General features: G+C 44.7%; 1 protein-coding gene across 1 annotated transcript in view; it reads left to right on the top strand.

Moving 5' to 3' along the window:
- The first annotated feature begins 20,635 nt into the window (after window positions 1-20,635).
- AOAH (acyloxyacyl hydrolase) overlaps window positions 20,636-21,067 on the top strand; it is a 72,753-nt gene continuing 72,321 nt past the window's right edge. Inside the window, exon 1 of the mRNA XM_054273355.1 lies at window positions 20,636-20,790. Within this exon, the coding sequence (XP_054129330.1) occupies window positions 20,637-20,790 (154 nt within the window). The 5' untranslated portion in view covers window position 20,636. The remainder of the gene's footprint in view (window positions 20,791-21,067) is intronic.

The following is a 21,067-nucleotide window of genomic DNA, read 5'->3' as shown; positions in this document are numbered from 1 at the left end:
GGGCCAAACACACTGCCAGCTCAGCAGCACTCCAGTGCTGTGGTCTCAGCAGGCAGGCATCTGCATGAAAATCAGAGAGGAGCAAACAAACCCCTCCTCCAGGGGACAACTTGAGCAGGAGGTAAAGGTTAGACTTCCCTCCTCCACTAAGGTGAGTGCCCTTAATTCCACCCCAAGAGCCCAGGGGACTGGTGGGAGGAGAGCTGGCAACCCAGCCCTCTGTTTTTACCAACAGCTTGTGCCCATCCACACGACACTGAGGCACACCAACACCACTCAGGCAGCATGGGGCTCTTGAGCATGAATAGCTGGGAGCCCTCTCCTTCCACAGCAGGTGCCACAGCCCCTCTGTCCTGCCCTGGGACTGCACAGGGTGGGTGCAGCCTGACATGGGGCATCCAGGGCCAGATGGATGCCACAGCACTGCTGCGTGGCTCTGTCTCACTGCTTCCCGCAGCCCTGCTTTGCAGGATCCCCAGCTCCCCACATGGCCTGGCTCTTTGTAGGGGTTATGCACAGTGTGGGATGGTCACATGAGCAGGAATGCTAAATTTGTATCCACCACCCTGCCATAAGAAAGAAGAGGCTCAAGAGATGCGTTGGCGTAATAGCCCTTCCAGCTATTTTAGCAGCGCTCCCACAGCAACCTGCAAGGCTGTGGTGCAAAAGAGGAATCCTGCCTTCGGTTTTTGGAGCTGTTATACAGGCTCACTTTGTCATTATGAAATTTAAAACAAAAAAAAAAAAAACAGTTAAATGATGAAGAAATATCCCGCTGCTTCCCATTCTTTAAAAAAAAAGAAATTGAGGATGAAAATGGCAAATTCATTTGCTCATGCTGTTGTGTTCCGGAAAAGCTTTTAAATCTTCACATTCAAGGAGATGCAGCAGGAAAAAGAACTGTTATTGAAGTTTCTTGTATAATTTCAAAACATTAAGTGGGTAATTGCTTGTAAAAGCCATAAAGGGGAGAGAGAACAAAAAAAAAAAATCAGTCTAATTTTAGCTACTGTTTTGGAAATGACTTTGCTTTTGAAAGTTAATATATTCTTTTACCAGAAAACTTGAATCAAGTAAAATACGTATCTTCTTAAGTCAACTGCTTGCTCTACTTGTAAGGACAAGGAGAAGAGCAGCAATTCTAACTAATCGTGTACAAAGCAAGCTATGTGTCAGAGAAACAAGGCTTCTATTACCATTTTTTCAGAAGCCATTCTTTTTTCAGTATGGAGAACTATTTCATTAAACCTTTCATAAAGAAATAACATCCTCATGCCAAGAGGCAGGTAGGTGCTGACTCTCACTTGTGTTGCAAAATGACAGTGCAAGATCCTGATTACTTCATTTGTGAAATCCTCTTGTGTCTTCACACCCTACCCAGAATTGCATTTTTCTTGCCTGGGGTGTTTGTCATCAATGTCACATCAATGAGAATGTGAAGGCTTGCATGGAAACCTGGTGGGACCCACTGCCCAGAATCTCTGTCTTCTCTGGCAGACAGCTGAAATGCAAGGGAGCCCTGCATCCCCTCAGCAACCCTGTAGGCCACCAGCTGCAATCCCACAGCCTCTGGCCAGCTCTCAAAAGAGGGAGGGATGAAAGAAGGAAAGAAACACATTCCTGTCAGAAGAGGGAGAGAGGAACATGGGCATGAAATGCCCCTGATTGCATCTGCCCTTTGGTTGTTTGTCGTTACATTGGACTCAGAGGTGCCTCTGATGCATCCAGCTCTATAGTGATTCAGGCTGCTAATCCTGAGCAATAACCAGCAAGGAAGATGCTGGGAGCAGGAGGACACTCTTATCCTGCCACATCCCCCCTGCTCTCTGTTTTGTTGCTGCTTCACTGACAAGTAAATGGAATTAGCTTCACTGACATGTGAAAGGCGTTCCTCTGAGGGGTACAATAAGATTAGTGTGAGATTTTACTCCCCTCTTGCTCCATTCTTCTTCAGAGTTAAGAAAAGATTATAAATCCCGCCCTTATTGACCTGGGGATGTCTTAGCTGTCTGGAATACCAAGTGTATGAGCCCTTCCCTTAGAGCATCCTCAGGGAAGTAAAGGTAAAATCCCTGCAAACTCTGGAAGACATTCATAGGACAGAGTTTTTGTCACACTGCTGGCTGAGCTATCATCGCTTTCCCCACAGCTGGATAAATCAGGATGAGACTTGCTCAGTGCTCCCTCCCTCCCTAGATGATAATTATATCTGAATATTAAACAGCCACATGGCTTAAGCAAATTCCCTGATTAACAAAGCACTTACCTATGCAGCAAAAGATGCTTGATTTCAGTTTGATAAACAGGCACCTAAATTTAGGTGAGTGCTCATGGACCAAGCTAGATCAGGGCCTGTGTAAGCAGGAAGGCAATTTTACCTATTACTGAGACTTTGCTATATGCTCAGAGGCTATGCAAATAATGACTGTTCTGTCTGCTGTGTAATTGGATTGTGTACCTCTGGTCCCTGCAAGAGACTGAACAGGATGCTGTCTGATTATTCCCCATCACTCCAGCTGCTTCATGCATCTTTGGGACTTAAAATAGCAGTTGAAAATTGAAACAGGAACCCTTCCTGGATGAAATCAGGCTGAAACTTGAGAGGAGAGTGGCATTAAAAGCATAAGTTGTTTTAGGGCAAGACTAGGCATAAAATGGATATTGGGAGAGCCATGAATTTTGATAGTAAGGTGATTTCAGAGTGCTGAGTCAGGGAGTGCTGTCCTGCAGCAGCCTCCTGAGGGCAAGGTTAAAAAGTACAGGAGACCATTTCAAACTCATTTAATGGCATATATTTACTCTTTATTTTCACTTCTTGCTTGTGAAGCTTCAAGGGAGATATTGAACATCACTGAAGAGCAGAGCTGGTGATACTTAGCTTGCAGGGACACACACAGGGCAAAGGAAAGAGCTCAAAAGCCATCCCTCTCCAAGCAGAGAGGCTGGTGTTGGAAGTAGAAGAGTTTTCTGAACGGATGTGGTTTTTCAACAGAGAGTTTCTCAGTTTTACTGTAGGCACGTCAGTGGAGGTGCTGTGTGGAGAACAGTTGTTGTGGTTTTATTCTCTCTTGGAAGAGCCAAACAAGCTTCTTCATGTTGGGAGGCTCTTGCAAACCCTCTCTCATTCTATTTGCCTCTTGTTCATAGATGTTTCCTATAAGATGTGACCTATGGGAAGGCCACAAAGCTGAGAACCCAGTGCTGTGTGCTCCAAGCAGGATGCTGGCTGTAGTTTCAGCCCAGGGAAGGTATGGCCACAACACAGCAGTGCATGTAAAGGAGGGGAGGGAAAAGAGATGCTGAATAGAATTTTGCCAAGGGATGAAGACAGGGGCAGGCTTTCTTTCCTGTGACATTTAAGAATCTGTCTTGAATGATTTTATTTCAGTTGTCATTAGAGGATTCTGCAGCCTGATTGAGTGCCACAGTTAAATTTTCCCTTGATGAAACCTCATGAGTCTAATTTTCATCTTGTCAGCAACATGGTGTTCAGCTTAAACTGATTATGTTTTGGGATTCCTCTTGGTTATCATGAGGGAGAGGGAGGCTGGCTGTCTTTTGTTTAATAAGAGGCAGCATTTTTTTATGAGGTATGTCTGTATCTTCTTGGTTTCTCTTGAAAGGCCTCAGGTTTAATATCCCCTTCACAACCACCTTCCCCGAGGGACAAATGCACCCTGGAGATCTTTGCTGTCCCACCAGCAGGCCGTGCTCATGTGGGAGGCTGAGCCTGTGGGACTTCATTCCCTGCCAATTAACAAGGGAGTTTGTATTGTCAGGGTAGTTTTGGGAGAAGTCAGGAGCAGCCATGGAGGAATTTGCCTGGCTTCAAAGCAAGTTTTCTATATATCATCTTCAAATGAGGACAGCGGGGATGCGGGTACATTGTGCAGAGCTGCTGACTGCTTGCATCTTTCCCAGAGGAAAATGGCTCATCCACAGGGTTTTCCCAGGGCATAGCTTCCCTCTTCTCCCCCATCAAGCAGCAGAAGCCTGGTGCATTTGAAAAGGCTTGGAGATGTGAGCAGAGAAACATGTGAAAGGTTTCTTTGCCAGGAGTATGACGTTTAAAGAGCACCAGTAGAATTATTTTGGGTGTTTTTCACCTGCACATGTTCCATCACTCACGATACCCTCTGTCAGTCTCTGACATTCCTCAAAGCCCTGGATTCCCCTTCCTGTCCCCAGCCCAGGAGGCATGCAGTGATACCTTACACAAGGTATACCTTACCCTTTTGTTTATCCCAAATAGTCAAAGTACAATCCAGCCAAGCTGGTTTCCACATAAACCTTCATCTCACACTCTTGGTTCTCTTCATTCCAGCACGGTCTGAGGTCGATTGAAACCTGAGGTGTTAAAATGGACTGGTGTGCGGGTGGCTTCTCCAGCTTCTCATTAGGTTGTTTTCAGCCACAGATTTTCCTTCAGTGAGGACATTTACAGAGTCCTCAATAGAACTCTTCATAAAACCACTGCTGAGCCTCCAGCTTCTCATGAAACCTGGCAGCTCTCAGGTGGATGCATGCACACAAATGTGTGCACACACACAAAGGAGGTAAGTGCCTCAGTTCCCTTTCCCCAGGAAACAAGCCTGAAATAAGCTCATTTACAGCATGGCAGTGTTGGATGTTCCAGGAGGCAGCATCCAAGTGAGAGGGGATGGAGAATATCAGAGCTGATGGCAGCTGGCATGTTTGTGGGGCTGGATGGGACAGGATGTGAGGAGGAGAGGTTGAAACAACATGAATAACCAGCCAGCTCCCCACCAAAAAATATTGTATACCTGCATCTATGCTCAGCCCAAAGATGATGGGAGGATAGCAACCTTATTTTAGGTTTTGAATGTTATTATTATTTTGAACCATGGCTATTATGCCTTGTGGAAGTGCCCTGTTTAGATGGGTGAGCTGCATCACTGTGTTTTCATCACCCTGAGTCCACTGGCAGAAGCAGCACAGTGCCAGTGTGGGTGCTCCACCCAGCAGAAGGGCAAGGGGAGCACTGGGGTAATGCTGAGCTGGCCAGGAAAGTGGCAGTGGGTTTGTTGGAAAATGCCACTGAAGGAAGATTTAACACACACAAAAACTGTGTGAATTTAGCTGAATCACTGATTCAGCTCTTCGGTTGTTTGTAAGAAAAGTAAGAAAAACTGAGAAGCTCAAGTGACTGAAATTTCCTGCTCAGCTACTTTTGGAGTGTCCCAACTGGGTCAAGGTTCTTCTGAAAATAATTAGTGTTTCAGAGCCCTTTTTTATTTCTGAGATTTAAAGTGCCATTAAAAGTTGGAATCAAAACAAAATGTTAATTTTTATTTTTTCACTTTTTATTAGAAGTTGGGGTTTTTTTTTCCCAAGTCAATCTGCAGCATTCTTGATACCCTCCTTTGATCAGAAATTCTGGCTTTGGTGCAGCTCCAGAACCTCCATCACCAAACCTGCATGGCCTGAGGAAAACCGTCCCACCTGGCCTTGTAAGTAATTCATGGCAGAAAGGGACACAGAACAGCTCCATCAATTCATACAGAATGAATGGCAGTATTTTCACCTAAATTCATTTCTAATATGAAAACAGCAGTCCAAGCCCCTGACTATTGTAGCATACACAGGATTAGTTGCAGCCATGAATCAAAGCAAATCAAAGGAAAAAAAAACCAGGAAAGCAAGTAGCAATTGCCTTCATTGGTTTGGTTCGATTTTAATCAAGCCCAAGTCACTTTTAAATTTCCAGAATTGAGGAGGCTACTCAGCAATGGGCTTCTGAAGACATATTCTTGAATTAAGCTTATTAGTCAAGTGACTATTATATGTTCCTTCAAATCACCCAGTCTGGAAGGAAAAAAATAAAAAATAAAGCGTTGTAGATTTAATCAATTTGTTCATGCAGAGCAAAGAAATTAAGCACAGCCAGCAGCAGCACTGTGGTCAGCCTGGACCTGGGCACAGGTTCCCTGCAGGCAGTCGTGTCTGCCCCAGGATGGGCATCAATAGCCTGAACTGCAAGGCAAGCCCTTGGCAGCAGGGAATTGTCACCTGCAGTTTTCGAGCACTTCCCACTGTGCAGCTTCCCAGAGGTTTGCACAATGACAAGCAAGCCTGTCAAGCAGGCAGGAGGTGTAGCAGGAGCACTGCCTTCTTCTCACGGTTTGATGAGTCTTGATAGACCCTCGATGCTGAGTTTTGCAGGGACTGAGCAGGGGGCTGCTCCAGCACCTCTGCAGGGCCTTTCAAAAATGATCCCCCCAACCAGAGGCACTGGCAGGTATTTTGGCATGATGCCTTGCAGGAGGGATGCTCCAGAGGAGGCACTCTCCATGGCTTTGCACCCTCTGCCCAGCATGCAAATTCCTCCTTGAGGGCTGAAAAAAGTGGCTTTGCCTTTTGGGAGCCATCTCCAGGCACTTGATGGCTCCCCAGTGGTGCTGGTGAGTGGGGCAGCTCTCTAGGGAAGTCATCTTGTGGGAGCAAGCAGTTCCTGATGTTGCCAGCATCCCTATGGTGTGGGAGCTCTTCACACCCCATGCCAGGTGCAGGAGATTAAACGTGGCTCCTTTGCATCCCATCATTGCTGGATGGGGCTGAAGCTGTGCTGTCCACACTGTGAAGAGAAGGAAGGCAGGTTTGGAATTGCTTGGTTGGCCAAGTTTCTGATGGCAATGAGTACCTTAGTGCTACTGACACCACCTTGTCTTCCTAGCAGCAAATCAGGGCACCCAAAGTGCTGTAGGAGCACCATTTTATGCTATGTATTGAAGAAAAATATTATGGTATGGTAAGAGAACTTTTATATGTTCCCCATTGATTAATGGATTTATAATTCTCTTGCTGACAGATTAGTGCATTAAAAAGGCGTTTTGCAGCATCTTGAACATGCTAGTGACAGCCCATTTCCATTGGCCCCCTTTATAGTTTTCCAGCTTCTGAAATCTACCACAGACTCCTGTGAGCAGCCATCCCTGTCTCCCAGGGTTGTTTGGTAATGTTCTGTGTCTTTTTCCAGCACACACAATCTCTTTTTGGGAGATAGGTAAGCTTATCTTCAAGAAAAGACCTGCATTAGTAAGGTAAGAGAAGATTGGATTCTACTATTGGAGTGAAGATAATTAATATTCATCTCTGAAAGACAGAGGTGGATGTGAGGATGATAAAACTGGTGTGCAAGACTGGAGCAACTGGTGCTGAATAACTCATGAAGAGGATCCTGGGATTTAGTAATGACACTGGGAAATTTAATTTCTTGCATGAACCGTTCCCTGCAAACAGAGAATAAGGTCCCATCAATTCCCCCTGGTATGAGCACAAAGAATAGCTCCCAGCAGTCTGTCACACTTGGGACAAATGCAGGATTAATATTGTGGTTTGTGTTGGCCTGTGCCATGCCTTCCTCATTGTCCCCTGAACCTCCAGGGGATGGGAATGTCTTATTAATTAATTCTCTTAATTCAAGCACCTGTGACTGATTTATACTCAGTCTAGGGTCTGATCCTGCAGGGCAAGAGCTGACTTTGGTGAGGTGCACTGCTTTCCAAATCCCCAGCAGAGGAAAATTACCGGATTTTATGCTGAAACAGAAGCAGCGAGAGTATTTGGAAAACCTCTGCTGGCTTTTCCCCAGTGTAGCTAAGGCATGGCATTTGTTACTCATTGGTGCTACAGACTCACAACCCAGCTAAAATTCACCTTCTAGGGATGTATGTATGCTTGGTTTCATCCATGGGTGACAGCATGATCTGGAAGAAGAGGGGAGAAGATGAAGTCAGGAGGAGAAGGGGATTTTGCTGTTCAGGGAGGCAGGGGATGAATCATCCTTCTCACAGAGATGTGGTCTTTTGCCAAAGGCGTCAGCTGGTCCCCACCAGCTCTTTCAGCTTGGTGTGCTCTGTCCTCAGCTCTGCTGCAGTGGCCAGCCTGCTTCTAATGCAGGAAACAGTTTGTCCTGGGAACAGTCCTAGCAAGGGCATGCATGCCCACATCAAGGGCAGGCTGACATTGTGGCCTCATGGCTCTCCTTCAGGCCATGCCACAGCGCGGCGTTATACCTGGAAAGCTGAGGGGCCAAGCAGTGGACACACAAATGGAGCCAGCAGCCAGGGTTCGGTGGTCCCTGGGCAGAGAGGTCAGTAGGTGTGATGGATAGGCCATTCAATGGGTCACAACACCTTTCCCACCCGCAGCTGAATCACCAAAGAAATAAATGTACTCAAACAATCGGGCAATATTTTAAAATGAGCATTTACAATAAGCCCTTGTCCTGCTGAGATATTTTTCTTTGTTCAGAGGGAAAAAGAATGTGCTTCCTTTTTTTTCCTTTCCCCATAAATGTGATAGAAGAAATGTCTTTCCAGATAGGAGTCTTTTCTGCCAGGATGTATCTGGTGTGTGTGCATGCATGCGTACACGTGGAATTTTCCTTTGAGAAAAAAAACAGACAGTAATTCTGCCTGTCTCACTGCCCATCTCTAAAAATGCTGAAATCAAATATTTATGTTACAGTAGGATTGCTCGGTGGTGTGTCCCAAGTGCTCCAAGCAGAAGTGAGCAGCTTTAAGGAATGGTGAAAGTCTTAGCTATCTGTGTGTTGGGAAAATGAAGCATTTGGGTAAATATAATATATGGCTTCTGTTGGAGAAGTTATTCTCTCTGAGAAATGCCTTATAAGAGAGCTACAATGCGAGGGGAAGCTCTAAACATGTGTGCTCCCAGATGGCTGGAGTGGAAAGGCAGAAAGCACCACTGAAAAGGCTGAAGACCCACCACTCATGCCCTGAAGGCCACTGTTACCATCTGAGTGACCACACTATGCCAAGAAGAGCAAAGTACAGAATTAAGGTAAGAATGGAAAGATTCCATGACATACAGATTTTATAGGCAGTGTCATTCAGCAGGTCAAATTTTAATTAAGTCTTGGGTCGTGGTATCCCAGCTATTCAGTATTTTAAAATTTGCCAGATCTTTCTGGGAGCACACAGCTGCAAATCATGCTGGTTTGTTCTTCCTGTAAGCAAATCCAAAACAGCACCTCAGACAGCCCATATTCGCCTGTGTCCTCTTTTATCTTGCTGAGAGGAAGGGACTGATTCACTTTTACCTGTGTACTGTAATCTCACAACATCAGATAAGCTTTTCTCACACCACCAGCCTGCTTTCCTATGGCCTGTGCTCTCACCCTCTGCTCTGGGGGGGTTAAACCACCTTGAGACAGCCTAAATGACAGCTCAGCAGCAGTGTGCAGGAGGCACCCACACAGCCCACATCTCTAGGGCAAGAGAATGCACCTCTGGCATTGTCTCCTGGGAGCTACAGCAAAGCATGGAGGAGCTGTTGTGGTACAAAGCATCCTCCCTCTTGCATCCTTGGTAGAATTGCTTGGCGTCTTCTGAGGAAAACAGACCCATAGTGCTAAGGGAGCCCTTTAGTGAGGTGGATGCTGTGGAGCACCAAGGACGCCAACCCAGGTGTTGAGTACTAGCAAAGTTGGCATTTGGGAGCCCATGGAGGAGTTGGCACTCTTGGTGGGAGCAGGTTCAAGTCCTTTTTCTGAAAACACAAGCTGACGCCTGATAAATATGGGCAGAGAGTTTTAGTTAAAAGTTACAGCTTACCTTCATCTGCAGTGACTGTGGTTATTTTTGCTAATCATCAAAAGAAAGTGGATGTAGGATTAAAGCAAAGGAATGATCTAGACACATGAATTATGAATTTTGCATCATGAATTATTGCCTAAAATAGTGTGATGCACTAAATACATCTAGGGCAAGTGTTCTTTAGATTTGAAAGACTGGAAAGGACACCAGCTTCAGGGGAAAGAAATAGTTTCTTTCTTTATCCTAAAAAAAAATTTAAAAATTGGGCAACTTTCCTTTACCTACTTGGCATCTAATAGTTTCTAAACTCTTTATACAAAATTTTCCACAGTGACGTTTTTGGGTCTTGGCTGCTCATCTTGAAAGGCTTCCCTGGGATTTGATTTTCAGAAGGTCAGTGGTAAGCATTTGCCAAAACCCATCTGTACTCAGGGAAATTGAGAACTTAAAACTGAGACAACAAAACCCAGATTGTTACTTTTGGGCAGAGGCATGACTGTCTGTATCTTTTCTACCTCTTCTTACTTCCTCGTTGCTAAATTCCAGAAACTTGCAATGTGGCATCATTAAAATTTCTTAACCAACTTTCATGGTTTCCACACCAGAGCTTTGGGGCAGGGGACTTCTTTTCTGGAGGGTATTCAAGGAGTTTGGCTACAGAGGGTGAAAAAGGGAAAAGGTTGAGTAGAAAAAAAACATTGGTAAGCGCTAGATACCCCAGATCACTGGATAGCTGCATAAATCACTTTTTTAGCCTGGCTTGAGGTCTGAGACTTACCCCACTTGGCGTTAACACAGACTCACTGATGGAACATTTTCTTACACACTGTGGCTCACTTCTGCCCCAGCCCAAAAGAAACTTTGGTCTACTACCATTCCATCTCCTAGTACAAAATGGAATTCCCTATCTTGCACATTATCTTTTATCTGGACATTTACCAACACCACTATCGCTGTATCGCTCGGAGGCAAGATTATTCAGGCTTCCTGCTGGGGATCTGCAGCATCTCTGCTGCACAGAGAGAGGCACACACAGAGACTGCAAAAAGAGCTGTTTCCAGTATGCATGGACTAGATTCGGGCATACTCAGATATACACTTATTATCATTTCTGCTTCCTGAAAATCATTTCTTGGCATCTGATCGTTGCTGAAAGCGACTGTGAAGGTGACGTGTTGCTTGTGTTAAATTCAGAGCTCAGAGATCTCCAGAACATACCTGTTCTCTGCTCTGTGTGATGGGGATCTGGTGAAAAATGAGAGACTTACTGCTGGGGTGCCTGTCTGCCACCTTTTCGTGAGACTGAGAGAGCTGCATTTGTTGTTTGGTCCCCAAAATGCATTTCCACTTACTCATTCTTCCAGAAGTGATGAAGAGGTGCCCTTTTCCTTCAGGAGGAGTAGTTTGGGGGGTGAAAGTCATTCAGTCCCTACTTTGTTATCTTCCATGCATAATGTTAGAACAAGATGTTTACTCCAATATTTTCATTTTGAGGAAATACTCCAGTGAGGGGAAGGAGTTTTATTGGAGGTTATTTAACACCCTCAAGCTTTGTTGCTAATTTATGTTGGTAGCTTTAAATACATGCAAACTGAGTATTCAGCTGAAGCTAAATGATGAATGGTGGCAAAAAAGTTACAGGGTGAAAAAAACCACAAATACTCCAGTGTTAATTTGTTTTCTAAGCCAGGAAGATGGAGGAGATACTACTTCTGTGTCACACTCCAGTAAAACCCTGGGTAACATTCCTGAGTCCTCTTCTTTCTTTTTATAATTTGGTTGTACTGTCTAGTAGCAGTCCTAGTAAAATATCTGTATTCTATTTGAATATCTGTATATAGGCCTTGCCCTGATAAGCCCCGGTTGTTTTTGATGGGCTGCAGCTGTGATGTCCTTAATTGGGCGGCAGCTGTAGCTAGTGAAGATAACTGTGATAAAAGGGGGTGGGCTTGGCTAGTCAGGGAGAGCCTGGAAGGAGTTCTGACTAAGAAGCAGCAACAAGCAGAAGAAGTATAAGTCTGTCCTGTGAAGAACTGCCCCTGAGAAATACCACTGAGAAGGTATGAGACTCTAGAAATACAATTGCGACAGTATAGGACTTTAGAAATATGAATACAACAGTACAGCATTCACTCTACATTATTTAGGCAAAAAAAAGAGAATTCCTGGTGTGGTGTCCAGCAGCTTAATTTAAATACAAAATTTAAAGAAAAATTTAAAAGGAAAAAGGGTCAGGAAAGCCTGAACCATACTTTTTCATGGCTGTGGACATTCCAGTGCAGAAAAAGGAGGTTGGTCCAGCATCACCAGGCTTGGAATCCTTCATCAGGGAATACAGATAGATTTGCAAGGCAGAAGATTGCCTGCTCATTTTTTCTGAACAATTTAGTTGGGCAGATTTTGCGAAAGCCTATGCCTATACCCCTCATATTTAAATAACCTTGTACTGAGCATATATCAGGGTTTGAAAAGGATTCAATAACTCATTGAAATATATTACAGCTCTTCTTTATGCATCCAGAGCAAGAGCAGAAAGACGTCAGAAAGGTATTATAAGAGAGTGAACATTTATCTGAAATGCTATTTATATTTCATTGAATTGGCTGAAAAGGACTGTGGAAGGCCAATAATGAGTGAGGGAGGGAGGCAGCCATCCCACTGTGCATGAAGGATGGTGTCTTGATGGATGATTTAATGACTCCAACGTGTGTGGAGGGGCCAGAGACCAGGCAGCTGACCAGGCAGAAATGTTCTGTGTTTAAGGCACAGCTTGAGTGGGGGAAGAAGAGTGATGCAGTGCCTGCTTTCCCCCTCACTAACAGTTTGATGGTCCTTGTGCTGATGGTTTTGATTCTCATGGGGCCATTCCTCATTGTGAAGGCAGGAGTCATGCCTGCCTTCTCCAGGTTCAAGTCTCTTCTGGGATGAATTAATGCGTCAGATTTGCATCAAGCCCCAGCTGCTCACCTTTCTGCATCCCTCAAGAAGGGGCCTGAACAAATGCTGCTGTGTTTGACAAAGTATTTTCTTTAATACTCTAATTTCTGGAATGGGACAGAAAAGAAATGAAAATACAGCTCTGAGTCTAAAGCTAGAGGAAAAGGCAAAGGTAGAGGAAAGAGGTAAATCTGTGGGATGCCCAGACAGGGTAAGGAAGCAGAAAAGATGAAAGGTGTTCTAAAGAGAGAGCCATTTTGGAGAGGCATGTGTCTGCTTTATGGTGAGGTGGCTATGAATAGTGGTAGATAAATACAGCTGCCCTTGTCATCTTCTTGTATATATGCAAGTCTAAACCATCAATTTTGGATATCAGCATAAAATCTAATGCAAGTGAAAAGACAGAGAAGTGCAAACAAACCCTCCATGAATTTTCAGCGACAGAGCTAGGCAAATTGTGACAGAAGAAGTTTAAAGTGAGTATTAGGAAAAATTTCTTCATGGAAAAGGTTGTCAAGCATTGGAACAGGCTGCCCAGGGAAGCAGCTGAGTCACCATCCCTCGAGGTATTTAAAAGATGTGTAGATGTGGTGCGTAGGGACATGGTTTAGTGGTGGATTTGGCAGCACTGGGGTAACAGTCAGACTTCATTATCTTAAAGGTCTTTTCCGATCTAAATGATTCTATGATCTGAAAGGTGAAATGTTTAGGGATGACCTCATGCCTGACTCTGGCTTGTCTGTATAAGACTAGATTACCAGTGCAATCTTTACTGACTGCTACATCACCCTCATCTTCTTGAATTAGAGGATGTGTATTCCTCCAAGTGCTTTGAGTTCTTTTATACAGCTTGACTTCTCTAAAGAGCATGAAGGCTCTGTACTTGGCTGGATGGCCAGTGACTTGCCTAATCGATATTTGAAAAATCAGCCTGCACTGCCTTTTCATATTCACCTATGGATGATGGATACTATTCCTGAAGGGCTATTTTGGAGGGACGTTGTCCAGTACAGCTGCAGGTCATTTATTATCAAAGCAAATCAGTGGAGCATCTATTTAAAAAGACCAAAAAAACCACAACATCCCCCACCCTGTTATTGAATGGCAAAGTGCCCACAGTACATATGTTGTAGAGATCCCATTTCTGAGCATAGAAGTCCCAGTACAAGCCTCAATCAATATGTTTAAATAATCCTGTGAACTTTGGTATGTGCTAAAAATGCCTCCAGTGACATTCAGCACTGTTTCCTAGCCCAAACACTGGGAATAATTATCTTTAATTGGCACCTGTTCTGTGCTGAGATTAAGAGGCTGTTGAGCTGCAATTCTTTTGTTTGCATTACTGGAGGAAAGATCAAATGGAACTAATATAATCAGACATTTATTTTTCTTCTTCTTTGATGTTGTGTTGTTCCCCTTTTAAGAGATTACAACCTGACAACATCTGGGGCAAACTTTTGCCCTGCCACCCTCCACCACAGCTTCATCAGCACTAAACTGGGAGCCTGATAGGGGGTTGTATTTCTGACAAAACCCAATAGTGCTGCAGAGGTTGATGCAGTAGTAGGGATTTTGGCTTGCCCAGTGGGTTACTAGCTATTTATGGCAAGGCAATAATCACACTGAGTTGGTAATGCTTGGATCTCACTTCTCTGGGATTTAAATGAGTACCCAAACTGCAGGGCAGCAGAGAGTCTGTCCCAGGCTTCCTGACTTGTATTTACAGCTGGCTCTGAGTGACACTCTTATCTAAGGGCTCTAACAAGTTTTTCAGTAATATTGCCACACTCTCTTGCTCCTTAATTGCTAGAATTGAGGGTTTAGGGTATTTTTGTCTAGATAATAGCAAGAATTATGTCTTCTTTAGATTGGAAAACGCCCACAGCTGTGCCTACCAAACTTGAACTGGAAAATCCATGCTAGTGAGATTACTTCTGGATTTGTAAGGTCATCTGCACACAGTAAGAACACCACAGCCAGGTTTGTTTGTCTGCACTAGTATCAAACAACTAAGGAAATGTACTGCATCACCAATAATCACAGAGTCATAGAATGATTTAGTTTGGAAAAAAGCTTCAAGCTATCAACTTTAACTGTTAACCCAGCACTGTCAAGTCCACCACTAAGCCATGTGAATCACTATAGGGCTCCTTACAGGCAGTGGTGAGAAATACACTTTGAAGATGCACTTAATCTGATCTCCACTTTGCAAAAAGCCATCTTTAGTAGAAAATCTAAATCACCCCTGTCACAGACATCTTTTTATGGAAATCCTTTTCTTGGGATTTTTTCTTCCCGAGAGGCTGAGAGGCCTCAGGGATAAAATGTAAACAATGGTTATCTGCTGCTGTGGAATGCAATAGGTGGGTCTGTGATTGGTCTCATGTGGATGTTTGGAATTAATGGCCAATCACAGCCCAGCTGGCTTGGACACAGTGTCCGAGTCACAAACCTTTGTGATCATTCTTTCTTTTCTATTTTTAGCTTAGCTAGCCTTCTGAGAAACCTTTTCTTCTATTCCTTTTGGTATAGTTTTAATGTAATATATATCATAAAATAATAAATCAAGCTTTCTGAAACATGGAGTCAAATCCTCATCTCTTCCCTCATCTGAAAACCACTATGAACACTGTCACACACCCCCTTTTGTCAGCCCTAACAGCCAGATCTTCCCAGAAGTGCACAACCTGCACACAAATGTGCAAGGCGATGTAGCTGTATTTTTCATGGGTTCCCTGTTTGAGAGACTTAAGAGGTTTGTTCCCACATTTTGTTATATCCAAACTGAAGTCATGACAGTGATTTACATTTCTGAGAGTGCAGATATCAACACCCTTGCAAGCTGGGACAATTAATTCCATTACAGGTGGCAGAACAAAGGATAATCATCTCAGCTATAGCATGGCGATAACTTGGAACAAATTTTTGGACATGAGTGTAAGAAAATACCGGTTTAAATGCTTTCCCTACAGCTTTGAATGACAATGAGATGGAGAGACTCTGAAATAGACACATAACTTGAACCGCAAGCAGCAACTGATAAGGAAACTGGGGCAGAGGGAATGACTCAGTTGGCTGTGGTGCAGCCGCAAATCCACATGGGGCTGTGGAAATGTTCATCCGTGCCAGTGATAATGCACCAACCGCAGAGATGCTTATGACAGTCAGAGAAATTTGGAGAGCAGTAATGAAAAATAACCAACGCAAGAAACCACTGGGAACTTCAGAGTCAAAGGGCACAAAGGACAGCGTTTTGAAAATAAAAGGAAGAAAAGGGACTGAGAGAATCTTTGATCTAAAGGCTTCTTCCTGCAGGTTTTATCTCTCCAGACACCAAAATACAAGGCTTATATCTATTCCCTTAAGAACTGAACAGCACGTCAAAGAGGAAAGAAAGAGAGAGAAAACCTTCCAAGATAACATTTAATCATCATAAAAATGCATGCATGAATGTGGCAAAGAGAAAAAAATGCAGATATCATAAAAATCAATATGTAAAAGAATCTAACCAAATAGGAAAAAAATTGCAGTAATGTGTGCAGTGACTTGGACAGAATAGGATAGATAAATATACACTGCCGGCTGATCTCCTTCTGTAAGATAAGTACTACGTATTTCTTTTTTCAACTAAGTGGCCTCTAATCCTGACAGATGACAAATCAATTCTTGTTTGTCCTGTTTTGTGGCTTCATTGAAGTATTTTCCATTCTCTTTTCTTTTTGGTAGCTTTTTCCAATGTATTTGCTGTATACATAAACAGATCTTTAGGGCCCCATTATAGAAAGCAGCATTGAAACTCACTTCATCCTCACATCTCATTTCACGGCTCTAGTGGCAATCACATCTTGCTCCCCACAGGGAAGGGGTGACTCTTAAATCGTGTTTAAGACCTTACTCAGAAAATCAGAAACCCTAACTCAGTTCCATTGCATCTCTATCAGGGGCAGCAAAGATGGAGTCTGATACCATACCTGTCCCTTCGGTGATTTGGTGCCACCACACAAACCAATGTGCATTAGGTGTCAGGAACTCCTATGGAAACATGAGAAATGGAGAAGTGTTTGTGGGTCCTTCAAACTCCAGAAACCACACTCCTGCTCTGGGATCAGCCTAGATTTCTAGGCTGATCTTCACCAGCTACGTATTTCTTCACCAGCTACACATGTACCCTAACGCTGCTCTGCCATCATGGAAATTCAGGCTTGTCTTTGCGTGTTTTGCCTCAGGTTTTTGGCAGCCATCACATGTGCAGCTTTCAGCTCTGCTTAAACTGAGAGAGGCTTGAGGGTGTGGCTGGAGAGCTTGGGTGGAGAGTTACTGAGTGGGGCATTCCCTGGGCCATTAGCCCCTCTGGCCTCTCTGGTGACCCCCAGCCACAGCCATCCCCTACGTGGTGTGTCCCCCACACATCACACTTGCTGCTGGCCTGTACATGAGGATATGGTAACTGAGATTTAGCTCTGGGGACTCCCACATGTGCTAAAACTCCCAAAAACATAGACCAGATGAAGCTGGGTGAGCTAAGCAAGATCCTCAGTGTGTTCTGGCATCCTGAGAGCAAATGCAGAGAGCTGCAGGACTTTCCTTCAGAGCAGAATTTAACCAAAATCCTGCAGAGTAATGTACATCCCTCCTGATCTGTGTGCTGAATGGAGGGAGCTGTGGGCCCTCCCATTTCCTTAGCAGGAAGCAGCAGCAGGTGGGTCAGCATACACCATGGATATTCATGTGTGTTTATTTATGCATATGTTATCACTAGCCAAATTCAACCTTGAAAAAATTCAGCTGACTCTGTGTCTTCTGCCTAATAGCAAGTGAATGACTGTGGAGCTGGGTTATTTCAGGGCACTGAGGGTTTCCCATCTGCAAGAGGCGCTGAACTCATGGCACCTCTGGCTCTGCGGTGTCCTTGCCTCCTCTTCAAAAGGAGCATTCAGAGAGACAAAACACTGACTGCATTCTCAGCGCTATTTAGGTGAGTAATGCTGCAGGCAGGTACCTAGTGTGGTGTGCAGGAGCATTTCTGCAGCGTTCATTCCTCCACCCACCTGGCTCTCATGCTCACCAAAGGCAAGTGTCAGGGCTCTGAGGCACTCACAGGCTATGACAGCCCTGAGAACCCACCTGAACCACACTCCTCCGCCACCTGGCTGGACCTGCTGCAAGCCCAGGTTGCAAACACATTGAAAAAATAATAGAGCTGAGGAGACAAAGATGGTCAAAAGCTGTAGGGTGACCCTGCCAGACCCTCTTGGGCAGGGGACACCCCAGACATCAGCTCTCTGCACCTGGTGCTTTGCAGAGGGCAGAGCTCCTTTTGCTCCAGCTCTCATATTCTTTAATTCTAGGCAGGCAGCATCTCCTTGGGCACCCTTGACCTAGGTCTGCTTCTCTGACTTGGGTGTTGTGCACAACCTAATGGAAGCACTTATGATCAAATCCCTTCCTTTGGGAGAGGTCTAATTTGTTTTTTACTTCCCATTGAGATCATTTGTGCATTTACTATGATTAAAAGGCAACATCAAGTGTTCCTCTGCTCCTGTACCAAGACAGCTTTAGGTCTTAATGTGTCAAGGACTTGGAAGTAATATAAAATGTGCTTGGCAAAAGGCAGGATTTGCTATCTGATTTGAGTGGGAAGAAGAAAGATTTCACACCGGTCTGGGGAGGGGGTTCACCTTCCCAGCTGGCCTCCATATCTAAGTATGCAAATCCCTCATTTCTCTGACCAGACTGCATATTTTAAAAGCTTTGGGGGCTTTTTTCTTCAATTGGTTTAAGAGCTTGACTAACGTGTAAGGTACAGTGCAAAGCAGCTCTGTGTTACACACAGAGTTATCTCATGGCTCTTTCCACAGGCTGAAATGAAAGAAAATAACACAGCTGATTACAGGCTTGAGCTACATGCTTTGCAGGTTTACATGCCTGGGAGCAGCTTGGGATCTATCTCTGTACTTTTTCAGTGTCGTTGTTTTGCTTTGTGTTTTGCAATAGATATAAAGCAGAAGCCATTCCGGGGACCTCTCTGCTAGGAAGGTTTTTCTTGCCTATTATTAGCACTCTGCTTTTGCAGCAAGCGCTCATGAGCCAATATGCAGAGTTTTAAAGGACTTCAAAGTGTCATTGGGAACCAAGTGATATGTGTGTTAAAAAGGGTTTAATGGAGCTGCAGTCGCTGTAGCAGTGTCTTTTTATAGCAAGTTTTTACAGCGTTAAGAAAAACATCCTGCAGATTTCAGTAGGATTGGCATATGGATAAGGTACTTTGCACTATGATTTTTATTTATCTGCTCTTAAAAAAAAAAAAGAAAACCAGGATTGCTAGCTATAGGGAGAATGATAAGCAGAAGCAGTTTTGCAAAACTCAGGCAACAGCTATTACCTTCATTTTGGGTTTAATTATTTTTATATTTTTCAAAGAAAAGCATATATTTGAAAGCAAATTGCTTGGCTTAAAGAATGGAAATACAGAGTGATTTGTATTCATGTTGAAGATTTTATAGTCTTTTTTTTTTTTACCCCAGAGCCACTGGATTATATCATCATTAGCACAAGGCAAATCCTCCTTATTAAATTTGAAGAAAACTTTCTGGGACCATCTTTAAAAAGTCATAGGGGAGGCTCCCAAGGAAGGAAGTGGTTTGCAAAAAACACATTAAATAATGAAGCGGATCTGATCCATGTGTGATCATGTTGGTCTGCAGGAATTGGCTGGAAATTGCTGGTTTTAATACCTTCTCTAGTTTTTCTTTTTATAACACTATTTATAACTCTCCTTTAATTATTCCTGGGAAGCATGTAAGGATACTTTATGAGACAGGCTCCTCACTGTCCTTTAGAAACCCATGTCATTGGCCTGCCCACTTCTGAAATAGAGAAGGAATCAAAAGGAAAGATGTGTACCCATTGCCCACTGTGAGGAGAAGAGACTTGCCCAGGTTTACACAAAAAGGCAGAGGCAGAGCAAGGACAGCATTGTCCCTCCAGTGCCTCAGTCCTAAACTGCCTCAGTCCTAAACTGCCTCCTTAAAGCCATCCTTGCATCCACGGAGTCTGGGATGTAGCTGTTTGGACTTGTTCCACCTCTGAATTCACATAATTTAAACGTGTTTTCCTCTGCGTTTGCTTCAGGCTGGGGAATGGCTGGTTTATGCCTTGTCTGAGGGATTAAAAGAAATAGAGCCAGGTTGTTGTGACTGCCAAAGCAGGAGCAGCACAGGATTTCTCAAGGCTCTCAGGCGGCTGGGGGCTGCAAGCGAATGTGCTCAAAGCTGATGGGAGCAGGGGTTCAGCTCCCCGTGCTACCCTCGCACTGGCAGCTGCCTCCCATCCCTGTGCCTCAGCCCCAGCAGAACTACAGCCCTGGCAAAAGCCCAGCACGGCAGCCCCGTCCCTCCCAGCCCTGCAGCTCCGTCTTGAGCAGCTTCTTTCATTTTTCAGGCTCAGTCCTCCCGAACGGAAACCTTGGTCAGAGATTGTACAGAGGCACCCAGAGAGATACTTTCTTTCTTTCTTTCTTTTCTGCGGAGGAGAGCAGAGCAGTGACGGCACAGGGGGAAGGGTTTGTAGAGTTGTTTTTTTCTTTTTCCCTTTTTGCAACGCTGGTTGTTCAGGGGAGTGTCTTGTGTTATTAATGCTGAGTGGCTCTGTGGTTCAAGGTCGTTAGTCATCCGCTGGTACTGCAGGAGACACCGGAGCGCTGAGCCACAGCTCCTCATCCAGCCCTCTGGGTCCTCCCAGGCCAGCAGGTTGGGAAGAGCTGCTCATGGGGGCCTGTGGGGGTCTGGGGAGCAGCCTGGGCATGCCACAGGGGCATCCTCACAGCGTGCCCAGGCCTGTGGGACCTCTGGGTTTATGGGTGGCAGGGCCTGGGAGGGGCTGAGGGTCGGGAGAGCACCTGCGATGTGCGAGTGTGGGATCCTCCATGCACCCCATGAGAGGGTGGATGTCTCTGTCCCCGCCTGGCAATCTGTCCCTGTGTTACTTACAGCTGCACAGGCACACCAGTCTCCTTCTCCTCAAGCTGCATCCATGCAGGATACTCCCTGAGGAGGAGCGGACCCTACAGGTCCACTTGCACCCTTCCCACCTGATTTCTTCCTTTTTTACTTCCTTAGGATGAAGGAGTCTAGGCAAACATTCCTTAATTTATTCTGCATCCTTGGGCTCTTGCTGCTGCTGAAGACTGCCTCTTGCTCCCCTCTGCCCCGTGGAAAAGACCCACGAGCCCCTTCGCTCCCCTTTGGGCTGTACAAAGGACACACCTGTGTTGGTATGTACCCAGGGTTTGTTTGCCTGCTGGACTAGTTCATTCCTTACTTCACCGGTGAGCTGAGAGTTGCTGTTCACATCATAAATCGCTCCTTTATCTCTTTCAACAGCTGTACTGCAAAATACTCGTAGTCTTTGCTGAATCAGTCACTGAAGATTTTGCAAGGCTGTCATGGGACCTGGAAATATTTTATGATTTTGTTTTTGACTGGCTTCTTCCCAAAGTTCATGTTTTCACTCTGTGGGAAATGGCATCTGAGAAGTTGGCTTTAATGTCT

Source organism: Melozone crissalis, unplaced genomic scaffold (assembly GCF_028551555.1).
Source record: "Melozone crissalis strain CALT ecotype California unplaced genomic scaffold, PUWL_Pcris_2 ptg000016l_1, whole genome shotgun sequence".
NCBI lineage: Eukaryota > Metazoa > Chordata > Aves > Passeriformes > Passerellidae > Melozone > Melozone crissalis.
Note: the sequence above shows the minus strand (reverse complement) of the source record. Positions and strands in the feature narration are given on the sequence as shown.